The sequence below is a fragment of the Aplidium turbinatum genome, chromosome 11 (genome assembly GCF_918807975.1).
Source record: "Aplidium turbinatum chromosome 11, kaAplTurb1.1, whole genome shotgun sequence".
Taxonomy (NCBI): domain Eukaryota; kingdom Metazoa; phylum Chordata; class Ascidiacea; order Aplousobranchia; family Polyclinidae; genus Aplidium; species Aplidium turbinatum.
The window spans coordinates 15,706,945-15,725,491 of NC_137482.1; the positions used below are offsets into that span (position 1 = coordinate 15,706,945).

General features: G+C 37.4%; 2 protein-coding genes across 2 annotated transcripts; one reads left to right on the forward strand and one right to left on the reverse strand.

The window, feature by feature from the left end:
• The first annotated feature begins 257 nt into the window (after window positions 1–257).
• Window positions 258–14,425, forward strand: LOC145779543 (DNA-binding protein SMUBP-2-like). The gene is made up of 19 exons (XM_082591147.1): window positions 258–1,627; window positions 2,081–2,205; window positions 3,079–3,274; window positions 3,388–3,497; window positions 3,629–3,789; window positions 4,512–4,605; window positions 5,218–5,375; window positions 5,595–5,742; window positions 6,403–6,577; window positions 6,811–6,993; window positions 7,926–8,013; window positions 8,725–8,850; window positions 10,376–10,447; window positions 10,615–10,781; window positions 10,963–11,122; window positions 11,416–11,914; window positions 12,656–13,056; window positions 13,270–13,425; window positions 13,969–14,425. The coding sequence occupies exons 1-19, from the start codon at window positions 1,350–1,352 to the stop codon at window positions 14,161–14,163; spliced, it is 3,492 nt and encodes a 1,163-aa protein (XP_082447273.1). The 5' UTR covers window positions 258–1,349; the 3' UTR covers window positions 14,164–14,425.
• Window positions 14,426–16,516: 2,091 nt separating this feature from the next.
• LOC145780073 (uncharacterized) lies at window positions 16,517–18,416 on the reverse strand. Its single transcript, XM_082591784.1, has one exon. It carries the CDS (start codon window positions 17,965–17,967, stop codon window positions 17,452–17,454), a length of 516 nt encoding a protein of 171 aa, XP_082447910.1. The 5' UTR covers window positions 17,968–18,416; the 3' UTR covers window positions 16,517–17,451.
• Window positions 18,417–18,547: the final 131 nt, after the last annotated feature.

The following is an 18,547-nucleotide window of genomic DNA, read 5'->3' on the forward strand; positions in this document are numbered from 1 at the left end:
CTCACCGAATCGGGCCATTCCGTTCTTAGACAGTAAACAGTATTCTTTTGCAAATGTGTGATTTTGTGCCAGTGTGGTACTTATATCTGATCTATTACCAGTTTGTGCAAAACTGTATTTCAATTAAGTTTGAATATTATATTAAGGAATCGTATCTACCTGAACCTCAGAACCAGTTTATCATTAATAAAATAACCTTTTCCACATCAGACATATTTTTTAAAAGTTGAGTGCAAATAATACAAAGTCAGGTAGGAGTGGCTTTATCATGTATTCATTTGGATGGTGAATCAGTTGTTGTAGCCACTAATATTAACTTCTGTGTACAACTGTACATGTAAGTTTTATTTTACTTGATTTCATATTGATACGTTTGCTAGTCTATTTTTGGTCATTGCGTTTAATCATATTTTTTGATTAAAACCACTGCTTGTTTTAAAAATGATATTACTATCTGACTTGGTCATATAAAAAGCAAGTTTATACCTGAAATGCTACTGTTTTGAAGCTAGTAGGCTAATACAGTACTTCTGAAGGTTTTGTAGCTCAAAGTAAAGCAACTATTTTATTCTTGTGATCTATTCATAAAAGGTCAATTAATATAAGATTTAGTTGTTGTAGTGAAATAACGTGAAACCAAATGCATCACACACTGGACTACTGTTTCTTTTTGTGTACATATTATGGAAGAGAAATTTTTTGGTTCTATAAATGAGATGTTTGTCATTTTGTTGTATTGTGAATAAGAGAATATCTTTTGAGGATTTTTATTTATATATGTATTGGGCACTGCCATACACATAGTTATATGAAACAATAAATTCTATTAATACAAAAACTGCTCAATGCCAAGCAGAGCATTTACGTCAAAATTATTAACGAGTTCACTAAAATTCTAACAGCCTGTTTCAACATAATAGGATCATCAGAATCCTGATGATCCAATTAAGGTGAAACAAGGTGTTAAGGTTTTTAGTGAACTAGTAGCTAATTTTGATACATAGTTATGTATATAGGCTGCATGGATACTGAACTAAAGATTTGTTTTTAATTGTGTTTATCGTGTTTGATTAGTAGGTTATTCTGATTACGGTATCTTTATATATATCTGTCATAAAAGCTTTTGTTGATTAGTATGAAATTTCGGTGCTAGTGTGCTTCCATGTGAAATTATACTGCATTGCAAACAAGTATCCATTTTATCGCATTCTAGTCATTTTAAAACTGACAAACTAACGGTATTGGAACAAATAGATAAAAACTTGCTTAAAATTAAAGAAAGTAAAATAAATACAGTTGTGGCATTGTATTAAATTTCTCATGATGCTAATCTATACGTGCATAAAGTAATGTTAGTTATTGTACATCTTTCAGAAGCAGAATTGCATTTATGTCTAAATGAAAACTTTTTTATGCATTTTGGATTGTTAGCAAGACAAGTTGTAAAGACAGTTCACAGGTGGTCACGCAAAGTCTGCTTTGATCTTGTGAAGCATGAAGCTTCCTCAACCATTACTATGACGTCATTTGTTGACAAACAATTAGATCTTTTGGAAATTGAGCATTTGGCTGAGATAGAAGAAAACAATCTTGAAACAGCAAATCTCTCTTTGAAAATTCTTCAAAGGTTTGTTGTATTAGTTTTGTCTTATATTTTAATACCGTGGTACACTCAATTGTTTAATTTTGATAAATGTTGACATTAGATTTGCTGTATGCATGAGTCTGCATTAGATAAACAACTTGGAAGAGCAATCAGTACCAGTAGCCTATTTAATAAAGCTGTGTAATTTCTGTGTTGAAACGGTGGTTGTTTTGTTTTCACATCGTAGTAGTTTCAAAAAGAAGCTTTCGAAACACAAAAAACTAGTACAGTAGGTAACTACTAACTAGGTATTTAATTCATAAATATTTTATTCTCATGATATGTTGGTTGTACAACAAAAGCATTCTTCTCATGATAGGTTGTTAATGCATGAGACTGCCTGCTACTAATTTTGAATGCTGAATGTTTTTTTCTAAATTTCTTTCACTTGTATGAAATGCCTGTGATATGTATTGATCATTATTTATTGTTTAGAAAAGGCATATGCATCCCCAAGCTCATCATTAATTCTTTAGAAACCGGCTTGTATGACAGAAGCATTGCCACCTTTGCGCTCAGAACTGTAAACAAAACATTTCCATTCAATGTTTTATCCACAGGTAAAGATTAAATGGCAACTACTTTTTTATGGCACACCATTTCTGGTATGCTTATTTTAATTCATATTTATGCATAAAATGTGTAAAGTGTTTTTGCCCACTATTTTGTTCACATTGAAAAGAATTAAATGTCATGTTTCGCATTGTGGTGTTTCCCTTTATGGGAACATTTGTGTGCATACAGTGGCGTACGCAGGATTTTCTCAAGGGGGGGGGGGGTTGACGGTAGCGTAGCTAAGAATTTTGAAAGGAGGGGGTTTGACGACCGGCGGGCGAAGCCCAACGGAGTTTTCGCCTGAGACGACACCCAGTGACGGGGGGGTCTGGGGGGGCTTCCCCCAGAAAATTTTGAAAAATTACTTTGAATTTGGTGCATTCTGAGAGCATTTTCAACAAAAATGTGGGTATAAATATTCCTGTAAAATGGTGCTGTCAGGTGGCATACCAAAAGGATAAGATCATGTTTTCTTCGGCATTTTTCGGAAATAAAGCCAAGTCTCTGCGTTTTCTTGTTGCTAATTCCTGGCTGAGATGTTTGAATGTTTGGTATTGGCAAAACTCGCTCTTTTAATGCAGTTTTGTTTAAAATTAGGCAAGTTTTTTTTAGACTGAAAGCATCATTCCCAAGCATAAAGAGACTGAAAGCATCATTCTCAATATAGTGACGTCACACAACATTTTTAAAGGGAGGGCATGGCCCAATGCCCCCCCCCCCCCTGCGTACGCTAGTGTGTGCATATATGAAGACAAATACTGCAACTCTACCACCACACAGTTTCTTCGACAATGTTTCTTTTAACAGTGTGACATGAAAAGAGAATTTCAAAAATCTCCTACAAAAAATTGTCGTTTTATAGGATTTTTTCTGTTTAGGTGATATTGTGAAACTGAACCATTCTGAAGAAGGAAACAAAGATGGTGAAGACTTCAATGGAATCGTTACTAAAGTATCCAATGAACATATTTCTGTTGCTTTTGACAGTCTAACATTTCGAGATACACTGGACAGCTTAAATCAACATGGAAAATCCGTAGCTCTCATAAAAGTCGCCAACAAGGTCACTTATGAGTGAGTTTAGTATTTTCTATCAAAACTTGTTTCATATTTAAAATTTAACAAGTTTGTCTTGCGTTTCAACTTTCCTCGCAGTCTGAACAAACTGTACGTTATCGATTTTTCAGGCGACTCAAGCATGCAATGAAACATCTAAGCAGCTACTCTGCTGGACCCGCACAGCACTTGATAGAAGTTTTGTTTGGCGAATCATCACCAAGTAGCCACCAATATCAAGGTTATGTAAAAGACAGCTCAAAAACATTTGAAAAATTGTTTTTAAAGCGAAATGCGACATTATTGCAACTTGCAGCAACCCAGCGCGATTGCTTCCCAAGAAAAATAAACTTTTTTTTATTCAATTTACAGAATTTGCTTTGTTAAATAAGCAACTGAACGAGATTCAACACAAAGCTGTGGCGTTCGCGTTGGCTCAGAGAGAAGTAGCTATCATACACGGTCCGCCCGGCACCGGCAAGACGACAACTATGATTGAAATAATTGCCCAGCTTGTTATGTCTGGACAAAAGGTATCTCAACAGCAGTTGGACATTATTTATTGTTTTCATGTCATCACGGTAATGCATTTTGCATCTTTTGGTTTCTGTATGTTTTAGGCAGATCAGACTAAACTTTGTTAGTAGTTATTGTACTTTTTTGCACTGAAAAAAGTACTAAGTTACTAACAAAGTTTCACTGAAACGACAAAACCCAGTTAGATTTTTACATTTTTTTTCTGCTTTAACAATGATATGCCATGATTATTGGATATAAGTTCAAGTCGCTTTCCTTCCCAGTAAAAAGTTTTACAATATAGAGTTTTTATTGATTTGTATGATGCGAAAAACGTATATAGTTTATTTTCAAGATAACTCACATTAAAAATTTGGAAACTGTCCTTGCTTGCTTTGCATTCGTTGTTTGTTGCGTTCTGTTAATATGTTGCAGGTTTTATAATAGGGATTTCAGGTCATGGGGATGCGAAAATACATCCGCTTTTAACTTGTCTGACACACTAGAAGGGTTACGTTTTTTTGTTCTGATTTACAAAATATTTTAGCCTACGGTACTTTTTATAGGTGAAATTAGAGCAGTCAAGTTGGTTTTTAAGTAATTTAAGTTTTTTTTTGTTTTTTTTTTAAAGCAAGCTTGTAGTGAGGCTTAAAAAATTGTTAAATTGACAATTGACCTGACCCTTCTACCGTCACATGAAAAGCGAAGTTGGACGTCTCGTAATGTGATGTCCCTACAGGTTTTAGCTTGCGCTCCTTCAAACGTGGCTGTAGATAACCTTCTTGAAAAGCTCTCCGCGATTACAATTGAACGCTCAGGCCGTGGATTCGACTGTAAGTGCTTTCATATTATCTTTTGAAAGTTTAGTAGTTAGTCTATATGTGAACATTGAACAGTGCTTGATGGATATGGTAGACTTGCACAAAGGTACCTTCAACATTGACAGTTTTTTTTGTGAATTTGCATTGTAATCACTCCTCTGAGAGATTGCATCAAGATATGAACGCCTTGTATATGAAGGCGATTATTAAAGTTTTTCAAGTCCTCGCATGTGTTTGATACCTTTGGCTGTAACATCAAGACAGGACTATTTTGTTGCATATAATGTGACAGTCTATTTTTAGTAAATTTGTTCAAGAACTCGCAATCAGATACAAGCTAAACTGACACGACGTTCTTGTGTTCACTGTTCATCACTACAGTAAATTCAGTTTTCACTCTTGCGTTAACCGTGAAGCGATAAAAATTGATTTTATGAAACGTTCTTGTTGTTCATTGGCTGTTTTCTAAACGAGTGCTAAATATCGGCCGTTGTTCTCCACACACTGCGTCATCTGATCCTGTATTGATTAACATTAATGTACTAGGGTTAAGAAGTTTACGTGACTGGTAAATGGAAATCTTTTGTAAGGCTTCATCTCTATTAATATGCAACGAATTAACAGCGAAATCTTATTCGAGAAAGATCAAGCTAGTCCGACTTGGCCATCCAGCTCGTATTCTTAATCCAAAACTCCAAGAAATGTCACTTGATGCCTTGATATCACGAAGCGGCGCTGCATCCATCATCAGAGATGTCCGTACCGATATCGAACGTATTCAGGTAACACATTTTTCTCTTTTGTCATATGCATCGTAGCAATACCTGATCGTAGCCGATTCGACGTTTGATAAACTTGATTCTAAGCTTATACATTTTTCTAGCGTTTCCTGTGTTATGCAGTGTTTGGCTAACTAATTTATCTTGCTAAAAAATTGACAAAAAAAAAAACTGTTGTGGCAGCAGGTAATTGCTTCTGTTCTAAAAGTGCATTGTTTTTAGGAAAAGCTTCGTCGCTGTCACGACAAAGTACAACGACGAAAGCTGCAGCAGGAAAGAAAAAGTCTTTATGTTGAATTGAGGAAAAGAGAAAGGAAAGCCATTAGAGACATTGTTTCACCCGCAGATGTCGTGTTGGCCACCAACGTTGGTACGACCAGTTTTTGCAATATCTGATAATTTCTTTGCTTTTTCTTTCTACCAGTTCAGTAGGCCGTAGCCCTACAAAGGGCTGCAGGCCTTTCTGTCTAGAGCAGCTTGCGAGAGAAATCAAGCGCTATAGTCGAAGAAGCGCCACTCCGCAATCGATGGCATGTCATTAAGTGTCTTGTCAAAGACACAGCCACATACTCTAGAGCGGTGTCGAACCGGCGGATTTTTGAACGTCGAACCATGGCTCTCACCACCTGGCCATGCAGCTCGGCTATCTTTCTACTAAGCGCATGTGAAATTTCAAGATAATGTTGCAAAGAGATCCACGTAGTCGCATAATAACGCATTCCTATTTGTGTTATTTGTTTTAGATTTGTTTGCCTACAACAGCATTTAATTTGGTTCTATTGAAAGCGCTTTGGCGAATTCCACTTGCGCGTTTGTTATCCCATTTCTAGAAATATTTTCTTTTACACTAATGAAGTTGGCTAAATTCCTCTTCGATGTCTGATTTACATATTGTTTGCATTAATGGCTAGTGACTTTGCATGCTAAAGAAATTTCGATTTATGGTTTGCATTTTACAACCATCAAGACATTGCTATTGAAAATGAAGAATTAGTGGTCTTTTGAACTTTGACCCTATGGTCTCGGACAGGTGCTTACCCGAGAGGTCCTCTTCAAAATTTGAGTCGCGACCACTTTGATGTGGTGGTGATTGACGAATGCGGGCAGGCGCTTGAGGCCGCGTGCTGGATACCTCTTCTATTGGCCAGGAAATGTATCCTTGCTGGTGACCACTTACAGCTCTCTCCTACGATCGTTTCGAACGAGTAAGATTATGTGACATTCTTTCTACGTTTACGCAAATCAGCGACGCTATTAATCAGACAAAGCAACGCCTTTAAATAATGAAGTATCCTGCACTAACCGTATGCATATTTTGGATTTTATTTGACTACTTGTCTTGACTAAAACACAAGCGATCTTCAATTTAATTTTAAGAAGAAAAAAAACACTGGACTCATCAGAACACGGTTTTCTTAATTGTTGACTTTTGTGGCAGTGCGGCTGAGGAAGGCTTGTCCGTTACTTTACTGGAACGTGTCATCAAACTGCATGGTGACGAGGTAGTTTGCATGCTGACTGAACAATACAGAATGCATCAACTAATCCTGGATTGGTCTTCCAACAAAATGTACGATGGAAAGCTTACTGCGCATTTTTCAGTGAAGACTCATCTTTTAAGGTTCGACTTCAGTAGCTGCTTTTCTCCGAAATATCGAAACCTGGTTGAATTTATTTGCGAAGGTTATTTGAATTCTAAGCTTTAATTTAATCGTTACGTTTTGTCGCTGAAGTGTTTGGTTTGGCAAGTATATTTCTAATGGTCTGGACTAACGAATTTCACTAATTCACTGGTCAACAGCAAGTTTTAACCAATAATCAGAGACCCGATTAGGCGATTCTTGATGGGTGTTTGACACTGATTCCGAAAATGTCCTTATTTTTTCTCCAACACACCAGGCTTTTGAGATAATTTTCGTTGTTTAAGTTTGACCTATAGCGACGCAATTTGACACAATGGTGACAATTTTAACCTCAAGCTTGCACAAAGCGGACTTCAAATTATTTTACCAGTTGTATTTCAGAAACGTATTTTTATATAACTAAATACGTAAAAATACCTAAAATATTAAAATGCAAATATTTTGAAAACCTACTGTGCTAGAGAAAAAACGAGCACAGATTCGGAATCAGCCCCGAAAATTCATGTAGAAAAGTTTACTTGTGTCTCTGATTAAAACATTTATTTAAAATTTGTTGACCAGTTCTACATTTAGTTGGTAGAAATCATAATAAACTGTCTGTTTGCTTCTTGTTTGTGTCACTGATTTCAACAAAGGTTGTCTTTCGTGAAAGTTAATCCTGGCAGTGTCATATTGTTATAAAGGCTTTGAACCGCCAACATAGACCCGGATGACGGGATCATTTCCACGTGACGTGTGTTCTGTAGAGCAATTACATCTACACGATTAAATAGAGAACTGTCCGTAATGTGTGTTGCTCACTGTGAAAATATGATGCCATCCGTCGTCACCTTACTCTGCCACTCCATCAGCAGAGCCGAGTCTTCGCTTTCAAGATTTTCTTCTAACTAAGTGTTGTTGCTTTCTACAGCGATCTACCCGGCATCGAAAGCAATGACAACACGACCATCCCGATGTTGCTCATCGATACAGCTGGATGCGATATGGGAGAAGCTGAGGTCTTGTGCTGTTGTTATTTTAATTTTTTAACCCACGGACACCTTAAATAGAAGGATTCTTATCTCACAATCTCGGGTTTTTAAACTTCTTTTTGCCGAACTATTTTTGCCAAAATTGTGACATTTTGCAACTAATAAGCTTTAAAAGACCTTTTATTGACATTTTAGAACAAAACAAGTCTGAAAAATGGAATATTTGCCCCTCAAAACTCCACAACAGACACCGAAAACAAAGTTTTAGGGATAATTTATACCACATTTTGGATGAACCCAAGTTTGGATTTAGGACCCAAGTTCCAAATACCGAACATAGCAGATACTAGTCCTTCTATTTAAGGTGTCTATGATTTGACCAATAAGCCAGCACCTTCGCAAAGTAGACATACATTGTATTTTTTTAATTCAGATCTTCATGCTTAGCGAAAGGCGGCTAGTGATATTGTGAAGAAGGTGATAAGGCGTGTGTTACTATGGTGTTACTACTCTATCCACTCTGCTGTTTCTAAAAAAATTAAGTTATTGCTGGCATTACTGTATAAAAACGCCAGTTTTGCGCTGAACCAGTCAGCTACACGTCGTTCCCAACGACAGAGTCTTAATCCCAACCCGTTTACCGTTTTCAGACAAATGCGTCTTAGTTTCAAACGAAACTTCATGAAGGAATTGCTTTCATAAACCTATGGACAGTCGGTAATTTTAAATGCATTGCAGTCGGAAGAAAGCGACTCAAAAGCAAACGAAGGCGAAGCGAAGATTGTATTCCAGCATGTCATGACCCTGCTAGAAGCTGGCCTACGTCAAGAAGACATCGCCGTGATTTCACCTTACAATCTTCAGGTGCTATTGCGTGACAAAATTCTTACCTGTCTGTCTGTGTTATGTTTTACTCGTTATGTTGTGTCTACTCAATAATATTAGCAATTATTTTTGTGATTGGTTCATTTTGCTGTAATTGTGTTATTTTTAAACGTTTTCAAAAAGGTTATGCGGACGAAGTGTTATGACTAGGGCAACCAAAAGTCAATAAAGTCAAAATTTTTCTGCCTAATTCAAAGTTTATAAAACGTCCATAAACTAAATTTCAGGCTGACACGAAGAGTCGTTTCAAAGTTATTAAGTAAAAAAAAAGTAAAAATTCATGGTTAGGTCAAAATTTTCTTTAATGTAGTTTTTCTTCTCTCTATTGATATTTTATTAAAGCTACACAGATACTGATTTTTTGTTGCAGTTTCTGTTGCTTTTCTGACGTAATAATCTATTTGTTGCAATTTCTGAGGTAATAATCTTGTTTCGCCTACTACTGACGATTGACTAATTGACTATTAGCCAACTACCCTACTATTGATGAGTTGGTTGCCAGGGTTAAAGCAATGACCATTAAAAACAGGTCAAAAAGAGATAGTTTTACTTCCATTGGCCAACCTCCACAACCAAATGTAACTAGATTGGGCACTTGGTTGAAAGCTGCTTTCTATTCTTCAAGAAGTCTACCAGAAGTAAGAAGTATTGTGGAAGGCTTCCGTGATAGTGGTGTCTTGCTACGGCGTGCTCAAGATGCTGTAAAAGCTCCCTATTTAGCTACTCACCTTGTAGAAATAGAGGAGCCGTACAGTGCACTGTTTAAAATAATTCGGAAGATTGAAGACAGCCGTTACACCATTTAAGAAGCTTACCAGAAAATGACGTCTCTTAACTTTCGTGTTGATGGCTGCCAAATTGGAAAATATATTCACGCAAGAATCTCAAGGAATGACATCAAGTGCATTGTGAAAATGGGACGAGATGATATTTCACCACATTTATGTATAGCCTGCTGAGGAACTCCCAAGCAACTTCTGTATCAGCAGAGAGAATTAAGCTTCTCTATTTTAGGAAAATGTTTTGCGAGAGACAGGAACTTGAAAGACGATATAATGTGAAACATTACTTGTTGAAGTATAATACTGCAGAACCCTCTCAATAACTTCGAGATATTTAAAGACACTCCATATTTATCTTTTGCAGTTTTTCGAGTGACTTTCATTACCTGTTCGTAAGCTGTGGTGTCGTTGAGTCTTCCACATTTTTCTTATATTTCATTAGAAAAAGAAGATATCCTTACCTAACGGTTTGATTTCTTATACGTGCTTTGTATTTCGCACTTGGGTTGCAAACGCAGAAAGTTATTGGTCAAAATTAGGTCAAAATTTGTAAATTATAAAGTCAAAATTTCAAATTTTTAGGTCATAAAATCGGTTGCCCTAGTTATGACTAAAGCAAATCGCATACTTTGCTGTGAAGGCGGTGATTTTGTCATCCATATACAGTAACTTATTTACCCAATGTTCATTTAATAAATGACCTGTGTATTGTCGCGTTGCAGGTTGACATAATCCGCCATTTCTTTCACGACACTTATCCACGTGTGGAAGTAAAATCTGTTGACGGATTTCAGGTATGGCAAACTTTCATAGTTCCTGTGCTGATCCCAAACAGTATGTTACTAGAAAAATATTTTGTGCTGAAACATTTATACTTTTGGAGTCAAAAAATGAACAGGTTTGACACCATCCATGCAGCCTTCAGTTCAGCTTGATAAAGCGTTGTCTTGTTTTTCTTCAGGGAAGAGAGAAAGAAGCGGTGGTGCTGTCCCTTGTACGTTCCAATGTGGCCAATGACGTTGGATTCTTATCTGATAACAGGCGCTTAAATGTAGCTGTCACCCGAGCAAGGCGCCATGTTGCTATCATATGCGATTCGGATACGGTTTCAAAGCACGACTTTATAAAGTTAGTAAAAGCACTTCTTAGAATTTACTGTACATTATTTCTGTTGTTTCGTTGAATGTTAAGTGTAGCGTTTGTATGGCCACTGCTGGGGCTCAGACGACTCACGACAGTCGTCGCCAGTCGATTATTGTCAGAAAAAGTTGCAAAAATGTAAAAATGATATTTTTTTTTGCCTGAGCAGATCGCTACTAGATCATGTAACTGAGCATGGTGAGGTGAGAAGTGGGTTCGAATATTTGCACGATAACCAACTGGAAGAACTCGGAGTCTTCGATTGCTTAAGTTCTTTCCATTTAATTTCCCCAATTGTCGAACCACCAAAAAGCACGAAAACTTCCAAGGTAAATGTTCTTCTGACGAATACTTTATGAAAAATATAAGCTCCTCATGGCAGCACGACGAACGAAATCTTTATTGCCTGAATTTAAAAAATTGCGTGCTGTATTGCCCATTGGTCACAAATGCAGCAAAAATTCTTGACAATACTTTTAGCTGCTGAAATTTAAAAATAGATTGATGATATTTGGTGTTGAAGTGTAGCCAAGCTATTTAACCTTGTGATTCACAATACATGCCTAGAAAATAAAAGATAATTTAGAAACGTAACGGAATGAAACTTTTTTTCTTGTCACAGAATACAAGTGCTTCTCATAAGCCAAAGACTAAAAGCGGCAAACCAAGCTGTGACGTCCAGTCACGTGATAAACCGAAGCCCACTCCTATTGATCCTGAACTGAAGAAGGTTTATAAAACTATAATTTCCAACTACCACCGGAAGTTTTTACCATTTTCATCTGAAAGTAACCACAACGAATCAGATTATTCCAATGCTTTGGATATCGAAGTTGTAGAAAACGAAAAGAAAATCATTTTTCCCCAAACCCTGACGTCGGCTGAACGTAAAGCAGTCCATGAAGTATGCGATGAACGTGGATTAGTTCACCAGAGCATAGGGGAAGGAAATAATAGGAAAATCACTGTGACTTTCACTTCAAAAGACTGCTCTAAAACTGAAGTTACCCCTCCTGAAACACCGCAATCGTCAAGAGAAGCTTTACGCAAGACGCCAAGTGAAGAAGGAGTTGAAGATGACAGTTCTACAAGGCGAGTTATCGATGACGACATAACAGAAAGTGAGTTTGCCTGATCCCACTGTGTTCTTCATGAGCATATCATATTGCGCATATATCGTTTTGTTGGAGTTTTCAAGCAGAGACATTTCCAGATGCCGAAATACTTATTCTATAAGATCGTTCTCTCTTTCGATACTTTGATCGCACTCAGTCTTACGTCTGGTGGTTGAAGATTTAGATTAAGTGGACGGGAAGGCAAGGAAGCCAATCTTCGTGTCCACCTTCAGACATGCCTTTAAGTGTCCTTCCAAACACCCAGCGCATGCTCTAGAGCGGTGTCGAACCGACGTCCTTTCGATTGCCGTGCCAGGGCTTTCAGCACATAAAAATACTTTGGTCACAATTTTGTGAACAGTTGTGTGCCAATTAAATTTAAGCGTGCCATGAGCAGATGTTTGACAAGGTGCTTGAACAATATTATTCAAACAAAACCACCAAAAGCAGTAGCACGAATTCGAACGTTTTCGCTACAGCTCTGTGCTCTTGTCAAGAACTCATTCGGTACATTTGGAAAACGTTACCGATGCAACTCACTCACATTGTTTTCAATCGTCTGTTGTGGTGTACTGTAGTAAAATTAAGTTTGAAGGATCTTAAATAAGTAGCTCAACCTTCATTCCATCTGGCAAGTCGAAATAGAGTTAGTCTAATGAACCTTCCAATTACATGGCTGTGTACTGAAAAAACCACCGATAAGTAAAGATTTCAACCAACTTGATGTAGTTCTCTCTCTACTTGCAGAAGGCGACTGTGATACCGTCGCTTGCGACAATGACGGCATTTCCCAATCCTTGGCTAATGCAGATACACCTTCTTACACATCAGCATCTTCCACGAAATCAACATCCTCCACTACATCAGCATCTTCTACCCCAACTGCATCCTTTCCCACGCCAATACCCTCACCCGTTCTTGTTCAATCTGAACCGCTCGCGTTTCACCTCGTGTGTGAGAATTGCGGGAAAAGCTTGCCCAAGGACAACCTTGAGTTGCATATGGCTCATTGTGAGCGAATGATGAAGATGAAATTGAAAATCGAAGCCAGTCAACTCAGTGCTGCTGCTATCAGGCCAAAATCATCGACAAAGTCGAGTAAAGCCAATAAAGGAAAGAAACCTAAAAACAAAGCCTCCTCAAAACAAGTGAGCATTTTGGTACAAACATGAACTTTCAATTGCATTATTATTAAGTTAACTCTGTTGTAAACAACCGAAATGTGGCGCTATCGAAACTAATAAAATGGACTTGAATTTCGCTCTGATTTTGTACCTTTACTTTTGTGCTTATTATTTTTTAATTCTTCTTCACTCAATTTTCTGCTTGGTTGCACTTTCATTTTGCTTGTGATTTTACAGAAGACAACAGAAGACGACTTTGATAGCCTCATCAAAGAAGCGCAATCGTTCAATCGATCTTGTTCCTTGAGCAACTGCTCGGAAAGCGTGACGACGACAGGGCAGCTCTGTAAAACCTGCAAGCAACATTTCTGTTTAAGCCACTGCATTCCTGAGGTAAGTTCCATTTGTAGTGTTAATAAAAAGGTGCAATTTTAACTGATGTGTAATCAGGGCTGTGGAGTCGAAGGGATTTGCCGTGTCCGAAGTTGTTAAGAAAAGGCTGATTCCGGCTTAATACCAAACGATGAACAATAAAATTTTTGTTCGCAATCTTTTTTCACCATATTCTTGTTCTGCTCTTTTCAACATATTATTTCTACTTCGCTCTGCCCGAAAATAGAAGTGTTTGTTCTTGTCAGTTTTTATAAAAGCCACCGTTTCAGTTTCGATCAGAATTTAAGTAAAATTAAATGTAAAAAAAATCTGGCAACACTGAAGTCGGAGTCGGCTAGATATAAACCGAAGAGTCGGAGTCGTATATTTTTCGCCCGACTCCACAGCTCTATATTTAACGCTATCCAGAAGTGGTAAAGCGTTTCGTTTACTAAGTTTTCATTTTTTTGTTAAAATGGTTAATTGTTTCGGCAAAGAAATTTTTACGAGTGTGATATTAAGATTTTCGGTAATTCTCACAAAATCAACACATGTTTTTCTCAGGTACACGGCTGTGGAAGAAACGCTACAGTCGAAGCCAGACGTCAGATATCACGTGACGGGGTTCTGTATGCTGGGAGCGGGGTGCCGAGTCGCAGACCGGCTGCTGAGAAGCGAGCGCAAATGAAAAACAAACTTTCCTCAAAATTAAAGACTATGGAAGATGCGAGAAAATCGACAACTAAGGAGAAAAATTGATGATAAAATCATATGAATAATAATAATTTATTAACTCCAAATGGCTGTTTTAAAGCGTCATTTTTAGAATAGTTCATCTTGTTAATAGTTTTTTTTTTTTTTGGTCCGCCTTATTTATATCCTTGTTGTAATTGTCAGTAATACCAAGAAATCGGGTCAGGGGTCAAGAGGCATCAGTGTTTACTTCATGATTCGTCACATCACATCCTTAGCTTTAGAAACATTAAACAGATTGTTTTGAAATAAAACTATGCTTAGATTGTTTGAGCTGCCGTGGTATAAGCTACTTTGCTTCCACTGAGTTGAAACTTTTAACGCATTTTCATCAGATTGAGATCCGATACAGTTCAGATGACAATATGGCGATTTTTTAAATCGAGTCTATATTAATGCCTTAAAGTGAAGTATTTGAATTAAATGGACTGAAAAGCAAAGAAACCGGTATTTTTGTCTTGGCTCACGTCAACCGCCGTAAAAAGAGAAAAAGAACAATACGCTGTGATTTTAATGACGTCAGGCTTGAAACAATCGCTTTCGGGTAGTCCGGATTTTCTCCTGTTTGGGATGAAAATGTGGGTCAAATTCAAGCCAGGTTACCTGACCCAGTTCAGGGGCCCCAGTTTCACTGTAGTTCAAAGATTTATTTGTGGAAGTTTTGCACAGCTACTGATCACACGTTCCAACACCACTCAACTGAAATGGCAAGAGCTCACTGCGTGATATTGGCTAATAAGGTGACGTCATTAACTTAGTTCAGTGGTTACGCGTCCGACTTAAGATCTAGCGACACTGGTTCGGCTCTCAGGATGTGCGCTTGAGCAGTGCCGGTCTTAAGGTATTTCGGGTCCTGTGCGGAATATGCTTTGCGGGCCCCAATGACAATGATCCAATTCAATAGCGTAGCTCGGTATTTTGAAAAGGGAGGGGCGTGGTTTGACGGTCGGTGGGCGATGCTTGATGGTGTGTTCGCCGAAGGCGACACCCAGCGGCGGGGGGTTTGGGGGACCTCCCCCAGAAAAGTTTGAACAATTACTTTGAATTTGGGGCATTCTGAGAGCATGTTCAACAAAAATTTGGGTACGAATATTGCTGTAAAATGGTGCTGTCCAGTGTCAACAAAAATCGAATTTCAACCTATTTCGTTCCCTGAAAAGATCGAGAGAAATTTTGAAATGTTTGCGGCAACTCCGATCAGCGACTTCGGCTCTGTTGTTTTTTTCTCTTGGTCTTTTCAGGGTACGAAATGTTCAGGAGACGAAATAGGTTGTGTCTCTATGTTTTCTTGTTGCTAATTCTTTTGTTGAATTTTTCCATTGAAAATGACAAAAATTACTGCATTTTCTGAGTAATTTGCGGGCCCTGTGCGATCGCACGGTTTGCACACCCCAAAGACCGGCACTGGCTTGAGCAACGCATTTTTAAAGACTTCTCTCCATTCAGCGGCACCGAGTGGATGGAAAAATTCTCAAGCAACAACTATCGGAAATTCACTTTGTCAATATTGGTAATCGGCACTGCGTGAATGGCTCACAAGTATGCGAAACTGCCAGGAATAAGCTTTGTCAGTCCGAGGATAAAGATTCAAAACCAACCATCAGCGCGGCTAACAGAAATTGCAAATACAATATTGAATCGGGCTTGATTTTTTAAAACGAACTGATGCCTTTTTTTTTAATTTGAGTTAGATGGTTTTGTAGAAAAAGTTTACGATGAATGTTTCTTACTTTTTGTAAAAATAGTGATTTAAGATGAGCTGCTTCCTGATTTTGTTCCGTTTGATAAACATTCTTTAGTCTGGGAGCTTTTGATATTGGTTCGACCTTGGTTATTTATATCATTGTGTATGAAATATGACGGTTGAAAGCACAACAATGGCAATTATTCATGTCCATATTTCACAACAGAGCCTTTGCGGGAAAGTTCATGAGGTGAGATGTTTCTAAGTATCTGGTTACCTTTTCTAGATTTCTAGTGGGCTAAAGCGAAATATTGCACGCAGCTACTTTACACAACGAATGTTTGTCACAAGATCAATTTAGCCTACTTTCGGTGTTCAATTCTTTGCGAAACCACCAACCAGATGTTAGTTTACTACCATGCTTAGCTCATTCTGTCTGCTCAACAAAACGTTTTCCTGCAGTGTCTTTTCACTGAATGGTCGCAAAAGTTGCGCAAACACTACAAAATAATGGATTTCATTCTTTAGCGTAACCTATTCATAATAATTAAGCTATGGATTTGAACAAAAGCACGAATTCCCTAACCCCTGTTTCCCCTTGCAGGTTGGGCCTTGGCTACCTAAAAATTGTTGGAATTGTTCAATGTGAGCCGTGAGGTCTATCTAATTGTAATCCATGGCACAATGCCACTGGGTGCTGGGCTTCATACGCATACAATTTTAATCGAATAAACTTGAATAAATTAGAACTTTTTCTTCAAATGAAATAATACCGATCACCATTTTAAATATGTGCTACAACGTATAAGGGCAACCAAAACAAAAGTAGCTTGCTTACATTGAAAGCAATAAGTTTAAAAATAAATAAATATTTGCATTTACTGTACAATACCACAGTGCTTCTCCAGAGAGCAAAGTCCCTCATTTTTTCATTGACTTAACGTCTGCAGACGTTGAATGTAAAAATGACAGAATTTGCTCTCTGGGAGCTTAAAAACTGCTATCAACGTACGATCCACGTTACTTCTGCATTGTGCTTCATCCTTATTTTGGCATGAAGATGTTAACAACATGTGCAAGGCAATTATGCTTCTAAAACCAAGAAATGATTCAAGACATATTTTGTTGCCTGATATTAATCTTTGCGTTCTTAGCCTAGTTGTATTGTATTTTTGCCGATGTTGTATGGCAATAAAAAATGATAAAACAACGACTTTTCAGATGATTAAATTAACTTCTGTACTATCTCTCTAGGAGTCTAGGTTATGTTAATTGAGCATAAATTCAACAATTTGAAAAATAAAACCATATCTTCTTACAGTTCGTTCTACACAATCTAAAGCAGTAGACCTATGTAATGGGAATTACGCACTTTTTGATTCCATATAGACCCATAACATAATGACGCAACATAGCCTACAAAACAACCTATACAAGCACTTGATCATGTTTGTAAATGCTTTCAAACCAGCAGTTATTAGCCTTGAAGTTTGTTTATTTTACGTGGTCAACAGACAAACAACAATACAGCGAGCGTTAATTTATAACCGTCGCTTTTTTGCAAATTGTTTTAATATAAAATTTCAGTCAAATGTAAAAAGAATTCAATGTCATGAATGTTTTTGGGATCTCCATTTGACGGTGTTGGTCGGTGGAATGCCAGTTAGTCTTTTTTTGTGGTCAGTTTTATACGAAAAGTAAAATCCACAGGTTGGTTTTCCAAGGCTAACAAAAGGAGCCACCGAATTTTCGTTGGTCATCCACAAGGCAGCTTTTACACTGTCCGGTTGCTTTGGTTCCTTTTTCGGTTGCATTACAAATTCGCTCTTGTTCTCATGCTCAGGTGGAATCTTGAAGTTTACATCTAGATTAAACTTTCCAAGTGTGGGAGAACTGAGTACTTCTCCATGTAAGTGCTTTGAATAATAAAGATGCATGATATCTTGCTTTTTGTCTTCTATTGATCTTTTGCTTGCATTTACTGGAAGCCATACTGTGCTGAATGGATTTACTTTTGGAGCTCTTGCATAGTAACTTACGTTGAGATGAGGTAATTCCCGAAGACCAGTAGCCTTAGAAACTATTTTAGGTCCTTCTGTCGGTTTATCTTGCAATGCAGTAGTCATGTTGAGACTTTGCACTTTTATTTTAATTAAACGGTGTTTTTCAATTTTTATCGAAATTTGATGTTCAAATTTTCTGATTTTCTTTATCTTTTCATTCACTTTCGCAACGAAGTATTTTCTCCTTCGATGGGCTTACTTCATATGTTACAAATTCTGACTACACATACAACACAAAACAATTTTTCTCCTTTCAAACCATTTTTTTTACAGATTTCCACTACCGCGGCCTTTCACCGGTTCTACCTATGCCTAAGATAACCTTCTATAAATATTCAATGCTTTAAAAAATCATCCACTTCGTTTTTCTTGGGGTTATGACACCGAAATGCGAAACAAAGGGCCTTGTGCGAGCATATAGAATTACAAATCTGAACTATTCAGACGAGAAAAGACGATTATCTTTACAACCTATATGTGATAGGCAAGAGCATATATCAATATCACTTATTTTTCGATGTATTATTACACAGTTAAAAAAAACTTTAGTTCGATGGAACGTTTTTCGACTCCATCACATATTAATATGTGACGTCACAATGATCAATGATATGCATATTGGCCACAAAGAAATATTTAACTG